Source organism: Tursiops truncatus, chromosome X (genome assembly GCF_011762595.2).
Source record: "Tursiops truncatus isolate mTurTru1 chromosome X, mTurTru1.mat.Y, whole genome shotgun sequence".
Classification (NCBI taxonomy): domain Eukaryota; kingdom Metazoa; phylum Chordata; class Mammalia; order Artiodactyla; family Delphinidae; genus Tursiops; species Tursiops truncatus.
Window position 1 is genome coordinate 31,913,219 of NC_047055.1, and position 25,506 is coordinate 31,938,724.

At 34.8% G+C, this 25,506-nt stretch overlaps 1 protein-coding gene, 1 non-coding gene and 1 pseudogene across 2 annotated transcripts in view; 2 read left to right on the forward strand and 1 right to left on the reverse strand.

Moving 5' to 3' along the window:
* LRCH2 (leucine rich repeats and calponin homology domain containing 2) overlaps nucleotides 1–25,506 on the forward strand; it is a 94,556-nt gene that overhangs the window by 56,431 nt on the left and 12,619 nt on the right. The window contains exons 12-17 of the mRNA XM_019949417.3: nucleotides 1,704–1,769; nucleotides 10,034–10,082; nucleotides 10,161–10,277; nucleotides 19,366–19,410; nucleotides 22,423–22,473; nucleotides 24,715–24,772. Coding sequence (XP_019804976.1) covers nucleotides 1,704–1,769; nucleotides 10,034–10,082; nucleotides 10,161–10,277; nucleotides 19,366–19,410; nucleotides 22,423–22,473; nucleotides 24,715–24,772 — 386 coding nt within the window. The remainder of the gene's footprint in view (nucleotides 1–1,703; nucleotides 1,770–10,033; nucleotides 10,083–10,160; nucleotides 10,278–19,365; nucleotides 19,411–22,422; nucleotides 22,474–24,714; nucleotides 24,773–25,506) is intronic.
* Nucleotides 16,070–16,710, reverse strand: LOC109552464 (ATP synthase F(0) complex subunit f, mitochondrial pseudogene; annotated as a pseudogene).
* On the forward strand, nucleotides 22,806–22,934 carry LOC117310478 (small nucleolar RNA SNORA35). The gene has a single exon (XR_004524623.1). It is a non-coding gene; the product is annotated as a small nucleolar RNA SNORA35 (small nucleolar RNA).

Below are 25,506 nucleotides of genomic sequence, written 5' to 3' on the forward strand. Positions count from 1 at the left end.
TGTCTTAATAATCTAGAAGAGGTATTCAGATAAAACAGACACTTATTTTAACTTTGAGTATCACAGAGTAAAATATTAAATATTGATTATACACAAAATTTTTCATAGGAGAATTTTCAAGTACATAAAATATATTTTATAGGTAAGTAGTTCTCAACTTTTTTTCTTTCTGCTCCAATATGACTTATACACATAAATAATCACAACACTAGTGAGTATGGTATGGGGAGAATTCAGAACTTACTGCAGTGAAGGGCACTGTAGTTTGACCTCCCCTTCCCAGGGAATAATTCTGACATTGCCCCCCCGGATATTTCACACTGCTATATCTCCTTTTTAAATTAAGATATTTTTCTCTTTCAGTTTTATTGAGATACAGTTGACATACAGCATTGTATAAGTTTAAGGTGTTTGGTATAATGATTTGACTTACATACATCATGAAGTGATTATCACAAGCAGTTTAGTGAACATCCATCATCTCATATAGATACAGAACTAAAGAAATAGAAAAAAAATTTTTCCTTGTGAAGAGAACTCTTAGGATTTACTTCCTTTTTTAAAAATCACTCTTTAATGATGTAATTTTTCCTCATAGTCTTAGATAATTTATTATCTAAATTCTTCTGTATTTGGGGATTCAGTACAATTTTAGTGCCTGCCCACACAAAGGTGTCAGTAATCTCGAAATTGTTTGGTGCAAAGCTACACTGCTTTGCTTGTGATAGTTGACCTTTGCCCCTCACTGGGACTTCTTCCTGGTGAGGCTCTACTAGATCTAAGCTAGTGAGGAAACTGGGGTAATGGAAATTGGTTTCTTTATGTTAACCATCTTTCTGGAATTACCCACTTATATTTATTTCATTATGTGTTTTAATAGTTAATATGTAGCTTTAATTTGGAATTTCTTTTCTCCTGTGTATTCTTTTGATAGTTGACATCGGATGATATTATTTTGAATAAAAGGCAGATATTCTACTCCTTATAAAACTAAACTTAAAAATTAAGATAACATTTATATCTATAGTAAATGGGTAAATATTAAGAACTCTTAAATATGTTACTTATATTAAAGAAAGATAGTTAATAATTCATTACTTTTGACTTTGAGATTAACACTTAGAATTACATAAAATTATGGACAAATAGTTCTCTCATACAGTGGTTTATCATTCTTTATTTTTCTTTTTTTTTTTTGGTTTTCTTCGAAGACTGTTTCATTTGGTTATTAAAAGTTTAATAAACTTGTGGAGTTTTTTTTAAAGAATTGAACTTTAGCACTGGCTTTGCATTTTGAATTAAGTTTTATTGGCATTAGGCAAAATGATATTACATCAGCATGATCCTGTCATTTGCTATCCTGGGAAAACTAAATCAGTTGTGATGGTACCTAAACAATCTGCATCTCTTTATCTTCTGTCTCAGCCAAAAGTTAGATATGCACAGGGAAATAGCATGGCTTGAAGATATCCAAGCCTTGAGAAAGGGTTTATAAGAGAAGATGCATGGAAGAGTTGGTGAACTTCATTCCTTCATAATAGCCAGTGCGCTTATGAGCATCTGATCTAAATAACATTTAAATATTGTTTTCTAGCAAAGATCTTCATGGACCAGATGCAGTTATTTATGGACATCTTTTATATCATGTATATACACTATTCTCTTTAATATACTATGGAATTAATGTGTTGATTTACTTCTAGGATTCTTAATCATTCAACTTCTGTCACAAGAAACAAGCCAAAACAAACTGTGGAATGCGAAAAGAGGTATAAAAATATCTTAGTACTTATAGTTAATATTTTATAATGAAAGTTGATCCTTTAACAGTAATGTTCCTATATGTGGGCTTTAATTGAATAATTGATATCAATTTAATATAACTAGATAATTTAGAGAAGAAGTGTGCTTTTTTTTTTAAAGAAATGTGTTATACAGCACAGGTTTAATTGACTTTTGATTTAAACAAATCCAAAAATGCTGATTTGATCTTTTTGTACTCATACCTGCATTTTGTCTTGATGACAGATTCATTTATCCATTTAGCAAACATATATCGTATTACTGTTACTGTCAAGAATAATGTGTTTCTTCATCATTGATTGTGTTTATTCTCTATGTATTGTTCACTTTTTTCTTTTTTTTAATTAATTTTTATTGGAGTATGGTTGCTTTACACTGTTGTTTTAGCCTCCAAGGCACAACAAAATGAATCAGCCATACACATACAGATATCCCCTCCCTTTTGGACTTCCCTTCCATTTAGGTTACCTCAGTGCATTAGGTAGAGTTCCCTGTGCTATACAGTATGTTCCCATCAGTTGTCTATTTTATACATAGTATCAATAATGTATATTTGTCAATCCCAGTCTCCCAATTCCTCCCACCCCACCCCTTTCCCCCTGGGTATCCATACATTTGTTCTCTACGTCTGTGTCTCTATTTCTGCTTTGCAAATAAGATCATCTATACCATATTTCTAGACTCCACATATATGCGTTGCTATACTGTCTTTGCTTTTCTCTTTCTAGCTTCACTCTGTATGACACTCTCTAGGTCCATCCATGTCTCTACAAATGACCCAATTTTATTCCTTTTTATGGCTGAGTAATATTCCATTGTGTATATGTACGACATCTTTATTCGTTCATCTGTCGATGGGCATTTAAGTTGCATCCATGACGTGGCTATTGTAAATAGTGTTTCAATGAACATTGGGGTGCATGTGTCTTTTTGAATTATGGTTTTCTCTGGGTGTGCCCAGGAGTGGGATTGCTGGATCATATGGTAGTTCTATTTTTAGTCTTTTAAAGAACATCCATACTGTTCACCATAGCGGCTGGCTGTAACAATTCACATTCCCACCAACAGTGCAAGAGGATTCCCTTTTCTCCACACCCTCTCCAGCATTTACTGTAGATTTTTTGATCATGGCCATTCTGACTGGTATGAGGTGATACCTCATTGTAGTTTTGATTTGCATTTCTCTAATGATTAGTGATGTTGAGCATCCTTTCATGTGTTGGTTGGCAATCTGTATATCTTCCTTGGAGAAATGTCTATTTAGGTCTTCTGCCCATTTTGGGATTGGGTTGTTTGTTTTTTTGATATTGAGCTGCATGAGCTGCTTGTATATTTTGGAGATTAATCCTTTGTCAGTTGCTTCATTTGCTAATATTTTCTCCCATTCTGAGGGTTGTCTTTTTGTCTTGTTTATGGTTTCCTTTGCTGTGCAAAAGATTTTAAGTTTCATTAGGTCCCATTTGTTTATTTTTGTTCTTATTTCCATTTGTCTAGGAGGTGGGTCAAAAAGGATCTTGCTGTGCTGTGATTTATGTCATAGAGTGTTCTGCCTAGGTTTTCCTCTAAGAGTTTTATAGTGTCTGGCCTTACATTTAGGACTTTAATCCATTTTGAATTTATTTTTGTGTATGGTGTTAGAGAGTGTTCTAACTTCATTCTTTTACATGTACCTGTCCAGTTTTCTCAGCACCACTTATTGAAGAGGCTGTCTTTTCTCCATTGTATATTCTTGCCTCCTTTATCAAAAATAAGGTGACCTTATGTGCATGGGTTTATCTGTGGGCTTTCTATCCTGTTCCATTGATCTGTATTTCCATTTTTGTGCCAGTACCATACTGTCTTAATTACTGTAGCTTTGTAGGATAGTCTGAAGTCCAGGAGCCTGATTCCTGCAGCTCCGTTTTTCTTTCTCAATATTGCTTTGGCTGTTCGGGGTCTTTTGTGGCTCCAATACAAATTGTAAAATTTTTTGTCCCAGTCCTGTGAAAAATGCCATTGGTAATTTGATACGGATTGCATTGAATCTGTAGATTGATTTGGGCAGTATAGTCATTTTCACAATGTTGATTCTTCCAATCCAAGAACATGGTATATCTCTCCACCTGTTTGTGTCGTCTTTGATTTCTTTCAGTCATATAGTTTTCTGCATACACGTCTTTTGTCTCCTTATGTAGGTTTATTCCTAGGTATTTTATTCTTTTTGTTGCAGTGGTAAATGGGATTGTTTCCTTAATTTCTCTTTCTGTCCTTTGTTGTTAGTGTATAGGAATGCAAGAGATTTCTGTTTATTAATTTTGTATCCTACAACTTTACCAAATTCATTGATTAACTCTAGTTTTCTTGTGGCATCTTTAGGATTTTCTATGTATGGTATTATGTCATCTGCAGTGACAGTTTTACTTCTTCTTTTCCAATTTGGATTCCTTTTATTTCTTTTTCTCTGATTGCCGTGGCTAGGACTTCCAAAACTATGTTGAATAATAGTGGGAAGAGTTGACATCCTTGCCTTGTTTCTGATCTTAGAGGAAATGCTTTCAGTTTTTCACCATTGAGAATAATGTTTGCTGTGGGTTTGTCATATATGGCCTTTATTATGTTGAGGTAGGTTCCCTCTATGCCCACTTTCTGGAGAGTTTTTTATCTTAAATGGGTGTTGAATTTTGTCAAAAGCTTTTTCTGCATCTATTGAGATGATCATATGGTTTTATTCTTTAATTTTTTAATATGGTGTATCACATTGATTGATTTTCATATATTGAAGAATCCTTCCATCCCTGGAATAAATCCCACTTGATCATGGTGTATGATCCTTTTAATGTGTTGTTGGATTCTGTTTGCAAGTGTTTTGTGGAGGATTTTTGCGCCTGTGTTCATCAGTGATATTGGCCTGTAGTTTTCTTTTTTGTGTGATATATTTGTCTGGTTTTGGTATCAGGGTGATGGTAGCCTTGTAGAATGAGTTTGGGAGTGTTCCACCCTCTGCAGTTTTTTGGAAGAGTTTGAGAAGGATAGGTGTTCACTGTTCTCTACATGTTTGATAGAATTCACCTGTGAAACCATGGTCCTGGACTTTTGTTTGTTGGAAGATTTTTAACCACAGTTTCAATTTCATTACTTGTGATTGGTCTGTTCATATTTTCTATTTCTTCAGTCTTGGAAGGTTGTAATTTTCTAAGAATTTTTCCATTTCCTTCAGGTTGTCCATTTAGTTGGCATATAGTTGCTTGTAGTACTCTCTTACGATCATTTGTATTTCTGTGGTGTCAGTTGTAACTTCTCCATTTTCATTTCCACTTTTACTGATTTGAGTCCTCTCCCTTTTTTTCTTAATGAATCTGGCTAAAGATTTATCAATTTTGTTTAAAGAAGAACCAGCTCAAAGAACCAGCTTTTAGTTTTATTGATCTTTGCTATTATTTTCTTCATTTCTGTTTCATTTTTTTCTCCTCTGATGTTTATGATTTCTCTCCTTCTACTAACTTTGGATTTTGTTTGTTCTTTCTATAGTTGCTTTTGGTGTAAGGTTACGTTGTTTATTTGAGATTTTTCTCGTTTCTTGAGGTAGGATTGTATTGCTCTAAACTACCCTCTTAGAACTGCTTTTGTTGTATCCCATCGGTTTTGGGTCATTTTTATTTCCTTTCAATCGGGTTTTATTAAATTCTTCTATATGAATATGTAGTCTAATCCACTTATATGAATTCCAGAGAACTAGAAGACATCAAAAGTTTCTATTTATTCTTTTTGGTGGTTTGAAAATTTGCATCAGACTCAACTCCTGAGTCATTCCTCTGGAAGTAAAAAAGTCCAAGGCTAGGGCGTAGGTACAGAAGAACACACAGAGAGAATTAACATTTGTTGAATGCTTGTTAATATGTATACCATTTTTAGTGCTTTAGATGTATGATGTAATTTAATCCTCATAATAACTCTATGAAAAACAATAACTCTGAGTTATTGTTACTGTTGTCATCCCCATTTTATAGGTGAGAAACTGAGGCTCAGAAATTACCTTAGCTTGTTCAAGGTCACACAGCTGGTAAATGGTACAGTGAGGATTTAAAACCAGGTTGTCTGGCTCCAGAACCCCAAGTCTTAATATATGGCAACAAGAGCACTTTGCTTGCTCCAGATGCATACATTTCACTGATATGTTTTCCTAACTACCTCACAGTCTAAACTGGACTTACTTTTCCCAAATCTGTTTATTCTCTTGTATAGTTTGCCTGAGTGAATGTGCCACTATTTATATAGTCAACTTTGGAATAATTGGAAATTCCTTTCTCTTATGCACCCTTCCCAATCCATTCAGTCACAGAAAACTATAGCGTCTTAACATTATTTGCGTCTGTCCCAATCTCTCCATTCCTATTACGGTTGTGTTGGTTCAGCCCCCGTCTTTTCCACCTGGATCACTGCAACAGGCCCCAGACATACCTCCTTTCTTGAATTTGGCCTACCTTTAAATCTGTTTTCTGTACTGGTGGTATAAGAGTGATGGTTCTAAAACACAAGCCTGACTATGTGACTCCCATTTATTATCTTCTAATAGTTCTTTCTAACTTTTAGGATAAAGCTTAAAACGTTTGGCTTAACCCACCAGATTGAAGTGAATTTCTGCCTAGCTTGAGAGCCTCATCCAATGTACTGTTCCACTGGCACCTTTTCTGGCTAGGAATAGTAGTACTCCTTTCTTTATTACAAAATAGTTTCACATCTCTGTGTTCTATATCCTGGTATCTCTGCTGGGATTACCCTTTCTTCTTCCATTTTTCACTTAGGCTTTTAGAATTCAGTTCAGGCATAAGATAACTTTTCATACCCAAGTCTAGAAATATTCATCTCTGTCAAATTTCATTTAACTGGATTTAACCCACTCTCTCCCTTTTTGAATACTGATTCTTTATCTTACATATTTTGTTGTCCTTGAACTTTCTGTTATTACCTTCTTTCTCAGTTCCTTTCATTTCTGTCTTAAGCTTTCTCACCAGGTTTATAACATTCTCTTGAGAAAGCCCCAGCTACCCAAACTTCAAAACTGTGATATTCAATCCTGGCCTTTTTTTTTTTTTTTTTTTTTTTTACAGAATTATTACTTCCACTTTTCTTATTTTCAGAACAATCACCAATTTCTTCTTTAAAAAAAATGAAAAATCTTTTAGTTTTTTCCTGATTATAAGAATAATGTAGCTTTATTGTTAAAAACAATAGGAAAATTTTATCACAAAGAAAAAATAAATATCATCTTTTATCCTACTCCCCAGAGATGAGAAGTCTTAATATTTTGGTATTTTCCCCTTTAAACCAATTTTCTATATATGTGCATGAACATTTGCATGTACATGTGTGTATGTATGTACATACACGTACACACTGCAGAGTTGTATTACCTGTTACCTACTCAGCACCTCCACTTGGATGTATGATAGGCATATGAAACTTAACTTTCCAAAATAACACTCTTAATCTTTCTCTTTGTACCTCTAAACTTGCTCTTCCTGCCTTTTTCCCCATTTCAGAAAATGTCAACTCCATCTTTCTAGTTGCTCAGCTCAAAAACCTCAGAGTCATCCTTAACTTGTAATTTTCTTTCACACCCCATAACTAATCCTTTAGCAAATCTTGTTGACTCTGCCTTCAAAATATGCCCAGAATCTAATCATGTCTTACCACCTCCATGCCTACCACCCTAGCCCTAGCAATCTCTTATTTCAGTTATAACAGCCTGGTAACAGGTCTCCTTTCTGTCCTTGCTTTCCTTTAGTCTGTTTTCAAAAAAATAGATTGGTATTTTAAAAATGTAAATCAGATCATGTCATTCTTCAGAATTCTCTAATGACCTCCCATTTCATTCAGAGTAAAAACTAGAGTCCTTTAAGGACTTGTGAACCTCTACATCATTTGGCTCCCTACTGTATTCCTCTTCCTACGCTCTTCCTGCTGTTTAGCTCTTCTCTAGTTATACTGGCCTCCTTGCTGACTCCCAATACTCCAAGCATTTCCCACCCCTTCAAAGCTTTTGCCTCTGCCTGGAATGATTTCCTCTCAGATAACCATATGGCTTATTCTCCTGTCTTCACATTTCTGCTCAGATTTCACTTCATCAGCAAGGGATTACCTGAACAACTTATATAAAAGAGCATGTCTCCTCCACTCCTTTGTCCCTTTTCCCAGACCCTGCTTTATTTTTCTCCACAGAACTTAATTCCGTCTGACATTGTAAATATATACGTTTTTACCATCTGACATTCTCAATATATACTTCTTTATTTGTTCATTTCTTGTCTTTACCACCCCAGCACCACCTGGGCGCACTACAATGTTGGTTTTATCAGTTATTAAGAGAAGACTATTTGAAATCTCCAACACTAATTGTGGATTTGTCTTTCTCTTTAAAGTTCTTTCATTTTTCCTTTATATATTCTGAAGCTGTTATTAGATGCATAAATGTTTAGGATTGTAATGTCCTTTTGGTGAATTTACACCTTTGTCATTATAAAATGACTTTTTAAATATTCTTGGTTATATTCTTTGCTCTGAAGTGTACTTTTTTGATATTATATAGTCACCTCAGCTTTCTTTTTTTTTTTTTTTTTTTTTTTTTGTGGTACGCGGGCCTCTCACTGCTGTGGCCTCTCCTGTTGTGGAGCACAGGCTCGGGACGCGCAGGCTCAGCGGCCATGGCTCACGGGCCCAGCTGCTCCACGGCATGTGGGATCTTCCCAGACCGGGGCACGAACCCGCGTCCCCTGCATCGGCAGGTGGACTCTCAACCACTGCGCCACCAGGGAAGCCCCTCAGCTTTCTTTTGATTAGTGTCAACATGATATATCTTTCTTCTTCCTTTTATTTTTAACCTATTTGTGTCTTTATGGAGAAAGTGGGTTTCTTGTTAGCATATGGTAGTATCTTCCTTTTCTATCAAATCTGACAATCTGACTTTTAATTGTGGTGTTCAGATTGTTAATATTTAATTGAAACTATTGGTATTCATGGATTTAAATCTGCTGTACTATTGTGTGTTTAATTTTTATCTTATCCATTCTTTGTAGCCATTTTTCCTCTTTTTCTCCTGTCTTTAGAATTAAATTTTAAAATTCCTATTTATCTCCTTTGTGGGCTTATTTAGCTACAACTTGTTGTTATGTTAGTGATTGTTCTGGGTTTAAAGTATAATATTTAGCTTATCACAGTCTACCTTCAAGTGCTATTATGTCATTTTATATGTCCTATAAGAACCTTACAAGAGTATACTTCTGTTTCTTCCCTCCTGGCCTTTGTGGTATTGTTGCCATACATTTTACTTCTGTGTTACATATTACATTGTTATTATTCTGGCTCTAAATAGTCAATTGTTTCTTTAAAGAGATTTAAATAATCCGAATAATGTCTTTTATCTTTACCCCTTTAGTTACCATCTCCAGTGCCCTTTGTTCCTTTGTATAGCTCTGTATTTCCATGTATATCATTTTCCTTCTACCTGAAAGAGATATTTTAACATTACTTTTACTGCTGTTCTGATGTTGAATCCTTTCAGTTTCTGTAATGTTTAAAAAAGTCTTTGGGGTTCCCTGGTGATCCAGTGGTTAGGACTTGGCGCTTTCACTGCTGTGCCCCTGGGTTCAATCCCTGGTCAGAGAGCTCAGATCCCACAAGCTGTGCAGCACAGCCAAAATTTTTAAAAAAGTCTTTATTTCACCTTCATATTTGAAAGATATCTTTGCTAGTATAAAATTCTAGGTTGATACTTTTGTTTTCTTTTGGTACCTTAAAGAGGTTTTTCTACTGTCTTCTGGATTGCGTTGTTTCCTGTGAGAACTCTGTTGTCAGTATTCGTTTCACTGGACCTATTGTGTCTTTTTTCTCTGGCTGCTTTTTACATTTTCTCTTTATCATTTGCTTTTAATTTGATTATGATTATTGTTGTAGTTTTCTTCATATTTCTTTTGCTTGGAGTTCATTGAGCTTCTCAAGTTTGTGGGTTTATTGTTTTCATGAAATTTGAAAATTTGTGGTCTTTATTTATCTTTAAATATCTTTTCTGTCACCTGAGTTATATTATTCTGGAACCACAATTATATGTATATTAGGCCACTTGAAGTTTCATACAGATCATCTAAAGAAATTATTATTATTTTTTTAGTTTTTGGTAATTATTTTAATATAATAAATATCCTGTGTTTTGACTATGTCTTAAGATATACATATTAAGGCATCTTTAATTTTTTAGTGTCTCAGCAGATGAAGTTAATTCACCATTATCACCCCTCACATGGCAGGTAAGAAGAAATTAAATTACTGTTATATCTAATATTTTGTTCTCATTTATTTAGTTAAAAGAAATTATTTTATTACAGCCCTTAGAAAGTCAAAAGGATCAAATAGATGAACAACAGTGGCCAGAATCTCAGCCTATAATCTGGCAGAGTGAAGAAAGGAGGCGGAGCAAACAGATTAGAAAAGAATATTTCAAGGTACTTTATTAAGTTTTAAAATTTACTCTGTAATTATTAGTTTTGACTTTATCCATTTTGTTTTACATTAATATGACAGAATATAACTCTCTAGTTAGGTATAGTAGATGTGTTATTTTATCTTGATTTCCTACATGTATGTGGTATACATATATGAGCCAGTTATTTCCATAAAATTTCAGTAATTCAAAATAATTAAGAGTAGATCAGTGTGAATTGTGATTTGCCAGATACTTTACAAGAAACATGAATGTTTGCTACACTGCTAGTTGTAGCAATATGTAATAGTATTTTAAAAGAATTGCCCAAAAAAGGTCTTTCATTGGATCTGTTTCAGTAAAGAGTTGACACATTTTTACAATTAGCATTTAACTGTTTCTATGTAAATAAATGCTATTTACATGATTCTAAAAATGCCTGAAAGCATTTTCCCCCATTTTCTTTTCTTATTACCTTAATATATTTCTTAGGATGGCATTTTATCTTAGATAAATTAAAAGCTCAGACCATCTGAATTATCTCAAATTTCTAGTTAGAAGGGTTTTAATGAAATTTCATTGTGTACACCTTTGTAAATATTGTAATATTGTCTAATTTGTGATTAAGGTCTGCTGTATTTGTAGTGGCCAGTCATTAGAACTGGAGTAATCTTCAATACTAGTTAGAATTTGTTATTGGAATTTCTGACTCAGTGCAACCAAGCTCCTGCTCTATGCATAGCAAATTTTATTGTTTTTGTGGACCTTTTCTGTTTCCCAAAACCTAATTTTTATCTAATAATAAATACATAAATACATAGTTCTAGGTTAAATTATAGGTAATTTGAAGTTTATATCACTAATAAATAGGATTATATTTCATGCTTTTCTCAGTTTGGTAAAAGTGTGTCTCTATGCACATTGATCAGTTTCCTTATTACGGGAGTGTAACATACATTTGGAAGTAGTATCATATGACCAAAGCAAAAATGTTATATGTCTTAGTCTGTGATAAGTTTACTCCTTCAACAAATAATTACTGAATCCTTTTAATGAGCCTTATGTTACCTGGTCAATATGAGAGATAATGAAGAAATAAAAGACATAGGGAAAAAAGGAAAGACATTCTTAGCAGAATCCTGGTCAGTACCCTTTACAAATCTTCAGTTATATTTGCATTCTGGCATTTATTAATTTGTAAGTCCCCTCTTTTAGTTTATGGCACTTGAACAAACTCACTAAAGAAAATTTGTTAACAGATAAAACTTGATGAATAACTGATGATGTGGTAGAAATTTTAGTATTTCTAACTAATAAAAGAGATTTGATATTTATTTGATCTATTAATATAGTAAAAGCATACAAATTCTGACTGTTTTTCAAAATACTTGCATGGCACTTAGTAAGAAGTAAGTGCATTTATTGTCATTCCTATTTTATAGATGGGGAAATTAAGGCACAAAGAGGCTAAGTAAAATGCTCCAAGCCACTTAGCTAATAAGCAGCTGAGTCAAGACTTGAACCGAGAATCTATGCTATGCTGCCTGTTGATCTGCTGTGGATAGCCTAATATCAAATGAACACACTTTCAGATAAATACAGTTTTATTGTCTTTTAAATATTTTATTGTAACTCAAGTAAACTTCTCAGTAAAGTCTTAATAGAAGCCTCAGTGAACCTTTAAAAAATATTTGATTTAATAGTATCATTTGTTGATAAATATTTTATTTTTTATGGCTTAAGTATACCTTCCATAATATTGCTATTTTTTAAGTTGCTAAGAGATCAAAGGAGATAATATCTGAAGAGTCCATAATCATCATTCAACAAATGTTAATTTCTACTATAGTTAATAAAGTAGGTGCAAAGATAAGCTTCAGTAACTGGGAAATATTTTAAGGAGACATGTAGTTCTCCTCAATAGTCAGAAGATGTCAGTGTTAGGACACTGTAAAAAAATTAAGTCAACAGTTTTTTCCAAAGGTGTTAAAAAAAAATTATAAAACTGAGATACTACTCTCTAAGTGAAGTCAAAATGGTTATTCAGATTTGCCAGTATTTTCATGATTAAAATATTATCTATGAAGTGTCTTTCTTTCAAAAAGAAATTTCTCTTAATCACTTATCTCAAGAATAAAAAGGGGCTTCCCTGGTGGCGCAGTGGTTGGGAGTCCGCCTGCCGATGCAGGGGACGCGGGTTCGTGCCCCGGTCCGGGAAGATCCCACATGCTGCGGAGCGGCTGGGCCCGTGAGCAATGGCCGCTGAGCCTGCGCATCCGGAGCCTGTGCTCCGCAACGGGAGAGGCCACAACAATGAGAGGCCCGTGTACCACAAAAAAAAAAAAAAAAAAAAGAATAAAAAGGCTTATTCATAAGATAATAGTATTGAACTTAATTTGGATTTATAGTTGAAGTATACTACTCTAGAGATATATATCAGATTATCACTAAGCTCACTCAGTGATGGCTCCTTTAGCTTTGCTTTGTTATGAAACATACAGACCTTTTGTGCAACTTTATCCTAACATATATAAATGACTGAACCACAGGATTTCTTTGTTTGTGTCCCATGGTAAATTATTCATGATGCTGTTATTTAGAAGATTTATTGAAAGTAAGTGTGTGTGTGTGTGTGTGTGTGTGTGTGTGTGTGTGTGTGAAATCTAGCTCTCCAGTTTCATAGTTGCTAGGACTGATTTTGGGAGGTATGTTTTTCAGGTAAGCCCCTGAAACTAAATTTTAAAAAGTTTCAACATAATTGGCCAGAGTATGTGAGTAAGAAGATAATTTAGGTCAGATTATATAAGTAAATCATTGTAGGAGAGTTATATTAACTCTTTTAGACTCCCAGCCGCTCTTGTGTAGATTACTATTCTAGTAAATAAAATTTAATGTCATTGTTGCTGAAGTAAAATCACTGAATTTCTCAGAGTGAAAGTATTCCAGAAAATACATTACTTTATTAAAAATTGTAAGGCCAGCAGGTCCGGGGAAGGGCCCAGGGAGCCAGACGGAACCCCCGCCAAAGTGGCTGATGCAACCGACACCTGACATTGCCACACCACTCGGCCCCGGTCTTCCCGCTCCCCGAGGGGCGGAACCAACGGCTCTGAGGCTGATGCAACCGATACCTGACATTGCCACAACACCCGAGAGATTACCAAAAAAGGGCTGCTTCACACAGCAAGCACCTCCCCTGCGTCCGCCCCTATAAATTTTGTTCGTGCCCACACCTGGGCGCGACTTCTCTGGCCCCTTTCTCTCGGACCAGTGAACCTCGCCCGGGAGCGTTCCCAAATAAAGCTTGTTTAAGCTCTCCTCTGTTTTTGGTGCCGTTCCTTACAAAAATCTTTTACAGAAATTTATTAATATCATTTGAATAAGATATACAACAAAGTATGAAAATCTAACCTTTTTTCGACAATGTTCAATGTAAATTAGTAGCTTTAATTTCTTGTAAGAATGACAACACAAATTTCTAAATGCATTTGATGATTCATTTCTAAATAAAGTTTAAAAAAATCAGAATAACTATACCAAATTAGTTTTAAGGCTTATTTGATTTATTTAAATGCCATATATATTTGTCATCAAATGTATCTCACTACTTTTGTGATAAAACATTATAATGACTCTTAAAATACATATCTGATTTCATAAATATAGTACAATATTTTAACTTAATGGCTAACCCCAAGGAAAATATTTTTGTATATTTTCTCTGACCATGGTTAATTTTATACCGGAATAGGGAAGCCAACTGGGCTTCTGAAATAACCTGATTTGTTCTGAGTCAGAGTTTGTGCACAAGTACTGTCCCTTCTGTGAAATTAATATAAGCTTCAGAGATGAACTGATCTTTGTGTTTCTGAACAGGCCTTTATTGTAGTATTTGAATTTAGATATAATAAAACTTCAGTTATTCCAACTAATGTTAACTGACAGCTGAGTTGAATTAGTAAGAAGTTGGACTTATAGAATATTTAAAAATCTATGTATATATTCTGATTTGGATTTTAGGACCTTTAAATATGTGCAGTAATGTAAAACTAAGTATCTTCCTAAGTTTTCATGTATAATGGATATTTTAAATTAGAATAGCAGTTGAGTAATAATAATACAAGTCTCATTATCTAAGTTCTCGACTGTATCATCCTCTGTTTCTTTCCTTTATCAATTATCCGTTCACTCTTCTATGTCCTTTCTCTTTACCTTCCATCTTATAAATGTGCTCAGACCTCTACCATTATCCCTGATTCCCCTTTCAGCTGTTGCCTTATCTCTTTGTTTTCTTCTAGGGCCAAACTTGCCATTTCTAGATCTGCAGTTTCTGATCACTCCTTAACCCACTGCAGTCTGTCTTTTACCTCCATTTCTCCATGGAAATAGCCCCTCACTAGAGCCTAACATGTACCTACTAATGGCAAAATCTAGTGTAGCATTTGACAGTGATGACCACATCTTTCTTCTCAAAACTCCTTGCTTGGTTTCTGCCTCATCTTCCTTCCTTGATTCTTCTTTTTTCTTTTTGATGCTCCTGGCTAACTTTTCTTCTGATTTTTCTTCTGCTTGTTTTTAGGGGTCTCATCTTTTGTTACTCTCTCTGAAGCTTTTATGATTCCAGATGTCTCGTATTCTCCTGGGTCTAAAGTTACATCTCATAACTTTTTTTTCCTGTTCTCTGTACCTGTGTTTCTAATTGTCTGGATGCCATGTATTTCAAATCAATATGTCTCCCCCTCCTGCCGCACCACCATGGAACTTGCTCCTCCTCTCTGTTCTTTATTTTAGTTAGTAGTAGTATTACCCACCCAGTTCTCTAAGCTCTATACGTCAGTCCTCCTTGATTTTGCTTTCTTTCTTTCTTCTTACCTTATTGGTCATCAGGATGCTAATTATGCATCTTTCTCCAATTCATTACCTCATCTCCATATCTACTGCCCTTGCTTTTGTTGGAACCCTCATTCTTTCTTGTCTGGGCATTTGTAATAACTTCTTAATGGTCCCCCTTTCTCTAGTTTCACAGTCCTTAGAGAAATCCCTGGCTTAAAATTCTTTATGGGCTCCCCATTATAACTTACATAAAATTTGGACTTTTAAAAAACTTCACGGCCATCCTTACCTACTTCTTTAAGTTTTATTACCTGCCACAATTCACTCATTACTAGCTACTCTTTTTTACATAGGCTGAGCTTTTTTATTCCTTTGTGCTTTCCTTCTTCTGAGCATGCCCATTCTTTTATTCCTGAAAAATCCCTACTAATCATTTAAGATTTAGGGATGAGAGTATAGCATAGTAGTTAAGAGCTTTGACCTCAGAAATCAAACCACTTTGGTTCCAGTCCTTACTTAGATATCTACTAACTGAGTGACTTTGGCAAATTATCTAATCTTGCTGAGCTTATTATTTTTTTTTTTTTATCTTCAGATGACTCTAATAGTATCTTCCTTCATAGGATTATTATAACTACTGAATTATTTAATAATATAAAGTGCTTAGAACAGCACTTGCCACAGAGTATACACTAATAAATATTAGCTTATTATTCACTAAAATGTCATTCTTTTGTTTTTTTGTTTTTCTACCAGTCATCTTTTTTTTAAATAAATTTATTTATTTTATTTATTTATTTTTGGCTGTGTTGGGTCTTCGTTGCTATGCACAGGCTTTCTCTAGTTGTGGCGAGTGGGGGCTACTCACTGAGGTGGCTTCTCATTGCAGAACATGAGCTATTGGTGCCTGGGCTTCAGTAGTTGTGGCACATGGGCTCAGTAGTTGTGGCTCGTGGGCTCTAGAGTGTAGGCTCAGTGGTTGTGGCACACGGGCTTAGTTGCTCCGTGGCATGTGGGATCTTCCCGGACCAGGGCTCGAACCCGTGTCCCCTGCACTGGCAGGCGAATTCTTAACCACTGCACCACCAGGGAAGTCCCTACCAGTCATCTTTTTTCAGATGTTAATTCTCAATTAGGATATGAAAGGACTCAGCAAAGATCAGGGCTGCTGGGCAAAGAAGGTCATGGTCAGGAATGCAGACTGCGTCCTCCTTTTCAGTGGTACTTGCATAACTGCTCATGTTTGAGTTCCTTGTAAGAAAGGCAGTAGTTGAAAAGCACATAAGCATGGAAAGTCCAGTGAAATACTTGTAATACTCATAGTAACCTCTTTGAAGCTCTCCAGCAGTGCCTTTAGGGGTGAAATCCTGCATCAGTATCAAGCTTGGGCAGCTCCCCTGTTTTGACATCCATGAGTTTCTTCGCCTTCACTAGTATGCCTGATGCCATCTTGGGGTCCTGGTGTCCAACTGTCTAAATGTCACTTTTTTGTTGAAGTAGAACAAGAACAAGTGTCGTCAGTGACATTGTGCCTAAGGATGGCAAATAGGTTTATTCACACATGTCAACTCTATTCAGTGGCTATCTGGAACATTGGATTGAAAGTATATTGAGGCTATGTCTGGAATCAGCTGTAAAGAGCACCTTGGTAGATTAGTGATAGTTGTCATAAGTCATAGGAGAGACAGTGGAGGAATTTAGGTCTTGTATTTGTCATCCCTAATGCTGCTCATCCTCCAGTTTGTGGTTGAGCTATCAGGTAGGTTATCTATTTTTCCAAGAGTTATGGAAGATAATGCTGCGTAAGTAAAGGGGGCTATTAACTAGAACCTTGAATGCCAGGCAGAGAAATTTGGACATAATCTGAAAGTTAGGTTTTTTCAACAGAAGAGTCATGAGTTGCACGTAGTATTTTGAAAAGGTCAATCTGCCACTGATTTGCAGGATAATTACTGGCGAGGAGGAATCAGAAGAACTTTAGTGGTTGTCATAACTGTATTTCCTTGATTCCTGCTCCTAAAAACAAGCACTGTTTTACATTCTAGAATTTGTGATATTAAGCATATTACCTCTGTGCCTTAGTATAAAATGGAGATAATACTGGGTTGGCCGAAAAGTGCCTTTGGTTTTTAATTTTAAAAAAAAGACACAGTTTTCATTTTCACCAAGAACTTTATTGAACAACATATTCACTCTTTTGTTCCACTACTTTTTCCAATTTTTCAGGCAACTTCATAATTCCATCGTCCCAAAACTTTTTGTCTTTTTGAGCAAAGAACTGTTCCAGGTGCCTTTTACAGTTTTCCAGGGATTTGAAATTTTTTTCGTTAAGAGAATTTTGTAAAGACCTAAATAAATGGAAACCCAAAGGTGCAATGTCTGAATATGGCGGATGAATCAGAACTTCCCAGCCAAGCTGTAACAGTTTTCGCCTGGTCATCAAAGAAACATGGGGTCTTGCGTTATCCTGATGGAAGATTATGCGTTTTCTGTTGACTAATTCTGGACGCTTTTCATTGAGTGCTGCTTTCAGTTGGTCTAAGTGGGAGCAGTACTTGTTGGAATTAATCGTTTGGTTTTCCGGAAGGAGCTCATAATAGAGGACTCCCTTCCAGTCCCACCATATACACAACATCACCTTCTTTGGTTGAAGACCAGCCTTTGGCATGGTTGGTGGTGTTTCATTTTGCTTGCCCCACGATCTCTTCCATTCCACATTATTATACAGTATCCACTTTTTATCTCCTGTCACAATTTGTTTTAAAAACAGAACATTTTCGTTACGTTTAAGTAGAGAATCGCCTGCAGAAATACGGTCAAGAAGGTTTTTTTCACTTAACTTACGTGGAACCCAAACATCAAAGCGATTAACATAACCAAGTTGGTGCAAATGATTTTCAACACTTGATTTGGATATTTTGAGTATGTCAGCTATCTCCTGCGTGGTATAACGTTGAGTGTTCTCGGTTAATGTCTCAATTTGATCGCTATCAACTCCAATTGGCCTACCCGACTGTGGAGCATAGTCCAGCAAGAAATCTCCAGCACAAAACTTCGCAAACCACTTTTGACACGTTCGATCGGTCACAGCACCTTGTCCATAAACTGCACAAACCTTTTTATGCATTTTGGTTGCGTTTTTACCTTTCTTGAAATAACAAAGCATAATATGCTGAAAATGTTGCTCTTTTGTTCCATCTTTTTGTTTTTTTTTTTTTTTTTTGCGGTATACGGGCCTCTCACTGTTGTAGCCTCTCCCGTTGCGGAGCACAGGCTCCAGACGCACAGGCTCGGCGGCCATGGCTCACGGGCCCAGCCGCTCTGCGGCATGTGGGATCTTCTCGGACCAGGGCACGAACCCGTGTCCCCTGCATCGGCAGGCGGACTCTCAACCACTGTGCCACCAGGGAAGCCCTGTTTCATCTTTAATATTAAAATGGCTATACAAAAATTTACCAATTTTGATAAGTCTTTTTTAAAATGCAAGCTGATATGACAGCTGTCACATACAATCTAACAAAACTGTTTTGAATGAAGTTAAAGACAACTAAGTGCTGCTAGAGCCATCTTACAGAAAAAACTGAATGAACCTTTTGGCCAACCCAATACTATTTACCTCAGGGTTAAGAATATTAAATGGGTTCATACATGTAACACACTTCAATCAGTGCGCGGTGTATATAAGCACTGGTATAAGTGTTATTATCACTGTTACTGTTATTGTATGGTCAATATATCCACTTAATATAGTATTTTTTTAACCTAACATCAGTAGGTTTCTTAAAAATGGATGACATTTTTGACTGGTGAGATTACAGGCTAGGCGTGAGATAGTGGGGCCTAGAATAGAATAATATTTGAGAGAATTCAGAAGAAGTAAGTCTGAGAGAGATTACAGAAAGAATTGACTTCTTGATGTTTTGTAAATAGTGGATTAAGAAAAAGGAGGATTTAAGACAGCACTCAGATAGCAAACCTGAATGAATGGGAAATGGATTGGTTTAGGAAGGAAATGTTACTTGATGTATGTACTTAGAACAATGCCTTGCACATAGAAAGTACTGTTTTGTGTTAGCTATTAGTAAGTAGTAGGACTGTTTAAACTGGTTATGTAATTAAACAGTTTATTTATCTTTACATATAATTTACATTTTATATATAATTTAGATAATTTAATAAAAGTACCAAAATGTGAATAAACCTCATATATAATTTACTAGTTAGAGAATTTATTTGTTCAAGGAAAAATAAAATAATGTGATTTAAATATTTTTCAGTATAAATCATCAAGGAAGAGTTCAAGTGGCAATGAAAACGATGAGGTGAGAAAACAGGGTAATATTAGCAATTGTTTAAAATATTTACTTTCACATGTAGTTGGCTCAATCAGAGTAAAATATAATTCATCTTTCAGTTTGTTATTGATTTAATGCACAAGTTTTTTCCAATAATAAAAACTGAGCATTGTTAGACAATTATTAATTTAATCATGTAATTTCCATCTGTCCTTTGTAGTTCAGCTTTAGAATTTTATTAACATTCATCTGAAACTAATTAATTTAAAATTTTTACACTTTCCTATATTTTATCTTCTTAAATCAACCTGGTGGTCAATTGAGATTTTTCCTTTGGAATTTGTTAATCTCTTTTCACAGCTCTGTATACTATTTCAACACTTAAAATCAGATTTCTACCGTTTGTGCATTACTATAAATTTTTCTACCTCATCATTTTAAGCTGTACAGCAGCCTGGCATTTTTGAAATGATACAGTCTCATCACCATGAATACTTAAGCTTTGTGTATTTTTGTTTGGAAGGATTGGTAATTCATTTGATGTTGGATACTTGGCAGGGTTTCTGAAAACTCCTTTAATTTTAGGAAATGGAATCACCAAAAAAACGTTTGTTGTACCTGAGCTAGAAGTTCAGCTTGGATATTTTCCCTGTCCCTTTATATATTATATCCACTTTGATCCTGCCTGCTTCAATATCTAATCAGTTACCAAAACCTTTTTTTTTTTGATACAGAAATATTCTGAATACATTCCCCACCTGCATTTCTGCTCTGGCACAGGCCCTCCTCATTTCTTGCCTGTATTACTGCAATAGCATCCTTGATCTTCTCCCTCTCTCCAGTCCATTCACCTCTCTGCTGCAAATGACTGTTTCAAAGAACACAAATATGATCAGGCCATTCCCTTGCTTAGAAACCTTCACTGTCTCCTCATCACTTAGAAGGTAAATTCAAGGTCCTTCTTCATTAAGCTCCTGCTTACCACATCAGCCTCAACTCACAATTTGCCTTCCTTTCACCATACTGTCCAAAAATGTGGAATTACAAGGTTTTCTGCACTCATCCTTACATTTATTGCTTTTTTTAAAACATTTTTATTGGAGTATAATTGCTTTACAATGTTGTGTTAATTTCTGCTGTACAACAAAGTGAATCAGCTATACATATACATATATCCCCATATCCCCTCCCTCTTGGGCCTCCCTCCCACCCTCCCTATCCCACCCCTCTAGGTGGGCACAAAGCACCAAGCTGATCTCCCTGTGCTGTACAGCAGCTTCTCACTAGCCATCCATTTTACATTTGGTAGTGTATATATGTCAGTGCTACTCTCTCACTTCATCCCAGCCTCCCCTTCCCCTTCCCTATGTCCTCAAGTCCATTCTCTACGTCTGCATCTTTATTCCTGTCCTGCCTCTAGGTTCTAAAGAAACATTTTTTTTTATTCCATATATACGTGTTAACATACGGCATTTGTTTTTCTCTTTCTGACTTACTTCACTCTGTATGACAGATTCTAGGTCCATCCACCTCACTACAAATATCTCAATTTCGTTTCTTTTTATGGCTGAGTAATATTCCATTGTATATATGTGTCACATCTTCTTTATCCATTCATCTGATGATGGACACTTAGGTTGTTTCCATCTCTGGGCTATTGTAAATAGTGCTGCAATGAACATTGGGGTACATATGATTTTTGAATTATGGTTTTCTCAGGGTATATGCCAGTAGTGGGATTGCTGGGTCATATGGTAGTTCTATTTTTAGTTTTTTAAGGAACCTCCATACTGTTCTCCACAGTGGCTGTATCAATATACATTCCCACCAACAGTGCAAGAGTGTTCCTCATGACATTTTTTTTCTTATATTCCATATATATGTGTTAGCATATGGTATTTGTCTTTCTCTTTCTGACTTACTTCACTCTGTATGACAGACTCTAGGTCCATCCACCTCAGTACAGATAACTCAATTTCATTTCTTTTTATGGCTGAGTAATATTCCATTGTATATATATGCCACATCTTCTTTATCCATTCATCTGTCAATGGACATTTAGGTTGCTTCCATGTCGTGGCTGTTATTACTTCTGTGCCTTTGTCCTTGTTGTCCTCTCATCTTGGAATATTGTTAAACATCTACTCAGTTTTTTAGTTTCTCAGGAAACTTGATTTTATCCACCACCCCCACTGTTTCCCCAAGTGCCCCTTATCTGTGCCTCATAATATATCATGCATAGCTCTATCCTTATACTGAGAAGGTTGTACTACCCATGTAAATGAATCTGTTTTCCCCCTAGACTGAGAGATCCTTGAGTGGATGATATTTTACCAAATTTCAGTGTTCCCAGTGTCTAGCACCAGTGTCTGACATATAGTAGATAGTAATCATTTGTTGATGATGAATACATGTCGTCTGTGGTATGCATATTCAAGATTAAATGTTAAGAATTTTGTATTTGTTTAGTAGTAATCATTGAAAAAACATGGACCATTTAGTAGTATTTTATGCAATTCAATTAATTCTTTGTCATTATTTCTAAGCCTATGTTAGATACACATAATTTTCCAGGTAAATGTTATTATTTGGCGTGATGGAATTTTTGCATGCTTCCATGTACCTGTCTCAGATTGTAACATATTGTTGCCATTTCCCATCAGGAATTAATCTTAACACATGGCTATTTTCTATAGAAAGGTTTTTCATTTGTGATATTTAAAGGAAATATATTTATAAGAAAATATTTGATGTAAGTAGATACTACTTCTAAAACTTTAAAGGGCTTATGAATCACCTGAAATACAGATTCTGATTCAGTAGGTCTTGGGTGGGGCCTGAGATTCTGCATTTCTAACAAGCTCCCAGAGGATGCTGATGCTACTGGTCCACAGACCACACTTTGGCAAGGTGGTAGATGGCATTTTCCAGATTCTTCCTTTAGTAGTTAATCAAAAAATTTTCAGTTTTCCTTTTATATGTCTAAATCATCATTCATATTTTAATTTCATCTTTCATCTTCTTGTTTTTATATTTTAGCAAGACAGTGATAATGCTAATATGTCACCACAATCTCCAGTATCATCTGAGGTACAAGTTCTGTTTTTAAATGTGTTTACATAGGTTTCTTTGTCTCTTCTCTCTAACCTCATCTTTCTTTTTTTTAAGTGTAATTTATTCACCCATATTTAAAAATCCATAGTAGGTTAATTTATACAAACCTAGCCTATAAAAAATTCTAAGAACACTATATTTTTGAACAAATATTCGTAATCAATATCACTTAAATTAGTTATTGAAAAATGCCTATAGATCACAGAAAATAATTCACTTTATACATTTTTTTAGGTTTTATAATTCATCCATATTTTGAAATCAATGATAAGAACAGCTTTCAGATTTTAAATTTGAAAAAAGTACTTCAGCATTGTGCAATGGCCTTTGGTTTTTCTCATAACCAGTTAGGTCTGAAAGCAATGCAAGAAAAACTTCCTTTTTCCACGAGAAACATCCCTGTAGTGGGTTGTTCCTATCGACAGGAGGGTACACCTTTCCTAGTATCTTAGGCCTAAGGAGGGGCATGGGGAGAAGGGGTAGATGAAAGTTAGAGTTTCTGAGATCTCAATCAAATACTTTGGTGGTTTGAATGATTAACTCTTCTAATTTAGTTAAACCTATTGCTTCACAATAAGAGATAAATTTAAAAAATTCTAAACAGTATCTCTTCTACTTCAGATTACTTTAGTATTCTAAAAGTGTATTGGCATTAGTAAATAGATGATTATGTGTTTATTTGGTGAATTCAGAACTTTGTCTAAACGTTTGGATGATCCAAATTCACCATATAACTTTGGTTAATTAGCCAGTATTTCATCTTATATAGGTGATGTTAATTTTTTAAAAAGCCAGGATTCTTTGTCTATTGTTTTGGGTGAGTTGCATTATAAAACTGTTAAATGGACGTGGACATTAATTTTATAAATGTTTCTAAATTATTTATATGGCAGGAAAATGGTTTGCATTCTTTTAGAAAATAATTTAAATTAGGATATCCTAAAATTAGTCTTTGTCACATGCTTTTGTAAATCCTTTTTTTACTTTCAGTTATAACAAATGTAAGTGCTGCCTTATTTAACTAGGTACTTTATGATTTTATGATCTGTGCTCACGGGGAGAGTATCAGTGCCAGTTTTCTCAAATAAATTATATTGCTTTTATAATACATTTTTCCTTACATTTGGATAAGTGAAAATTTTGTCTGGAAATTCATAACACTTTAACCAAAGTAATCAAGACAAACTGAGGCTTGTAGAGGGGTAGGGTGGTGAGCATGTATTTTAGTAGCTCAACTGACTTTCAACTTGAATTGCTTATCATATGTTAATCAGAAAATTAAGAGAGTCAACAGAATTCTGATTGTTTTAGTTTCATCTGTGAAAGGAAAATGATAAAAACAATTAGTATAGTGCTTTACTATTAACAAAGTGCTTGCCTATACATTTAAACCTAAGAGCAGTCCCATGAGCTGGGAAGTATCCTCATTATTTTACAGCTGCAGAGACTGATAACTTTTCCTAAAGACTCCAGTCGATAAATGGTAGAGAAGTGACTGAAGCCCAAACTCTGGCTACTTCAGTTGTTGTACAGATTAAATAAGATGCTGCTAAAATTACATTATCTTTCCATCTTATAATTTACAAAGTGTTTTCTTTTAGTTATCTCACTTAATCTTTACAACATCCCATTTTAAAGATGAAGGAACAGTTACAGAGAAATTATATGTTTTGCTCAAGGCTTAGCCTAAACTTTCTGACTCTAAGTTCAGATTTTTAAAATATACCACAGTTCTTTCCAAAGCACACTACTGTGTGAAAGCACTTTGAAACAATGTGCATTCAGATAGAAGAAATAATACTTTATTATCTATCACTCTGCAGCCCCTATTAGTATGAATGTGTATATTTGCCTCAGATTATCCACTAAGGGTCAAGTCCATAGTAGGTACTGAGTAAGTTTTACTAATTTCACTTATCTTTTCATTGAAGCTTTTTTTCATTTTGGGGGAGACTTTAATCTGGTTCTTCATTCAAAAAATATCTATTTTATATGCTTCAATAATTTTCATTTTCCTTATACTATGAGGGAGAAGTCAATTAGCAAATATTTATAGACCTTTTAAAAGTGAAATATATCAATTTGAATTGAAATGCAGTTTACCTTTCTCTACTACACTAATCATGGAAAAAAATACTTCTCAAAATTGGAATGGATATGAATAACTACCTTGATTATTTTGAAAGAAAAGAGGTTTTATTTGTTTTTTGTTTTTAGGATTATGATAGAACTGATGCTTTTTCACATGGTCCCTTTGGCTTGAAGCCTAGATCAGGTAAATATATATTCTGCAAATAAAATTTATTGGCTATATATGAAACGAGTTTCTCAGCTTAAATGGGATTGATTCCATAGTTTTAAGTACACATAGATTCTTTCCCCTCTCCTAAAAGTAATTTTCTCTTAACCTTATTTGTCTTTCCAATTCCCATTCCCCATTTCTTTCTTCCTCTTTACTTTCAAGCTCCTGAAACCTCAGCTTTTTGCCTTAGATATACTGCAGTCTTATTTCTACTCTACTGTGACTGCTATTAGAATGACCACTCTGCCAGCAGACCAAACACTGTTTGAAATTATAGCACTCCATTATATTGTGGTTTTAAAAAGGGATCTTTTCGCATTTGGCAAGCCCAAAAGAAAATGGATCCATGTTACTTGGCAAGGTATTGAATTATAGTTTTTATTCGTGAATAACTGTATTGACCTTCAAGAATAATTTCCTTTTTCTTTAAAGATAATAAAGGCTGATTTGTGTTCAGTAATAATTCTTAACCTGGATCATAAGTTTCTAATAATATATGTTTAAGTAAGAACATGTATAGGTGGTAGAAATTGTTACACTTGTCTTCCCTGTTACTTTCAATTATGCAAATAAGCAGATTTCAGTTATATTCTGTAAAAAATATTTAGAATTTGTTAATAATAATAGTGTTTTATGTCATTTTGTTCTGGTTCTTTTTATCATGTCTCTTTCCCCACCGATGGTTGATCCTTCCTGTTAGCTTTGTA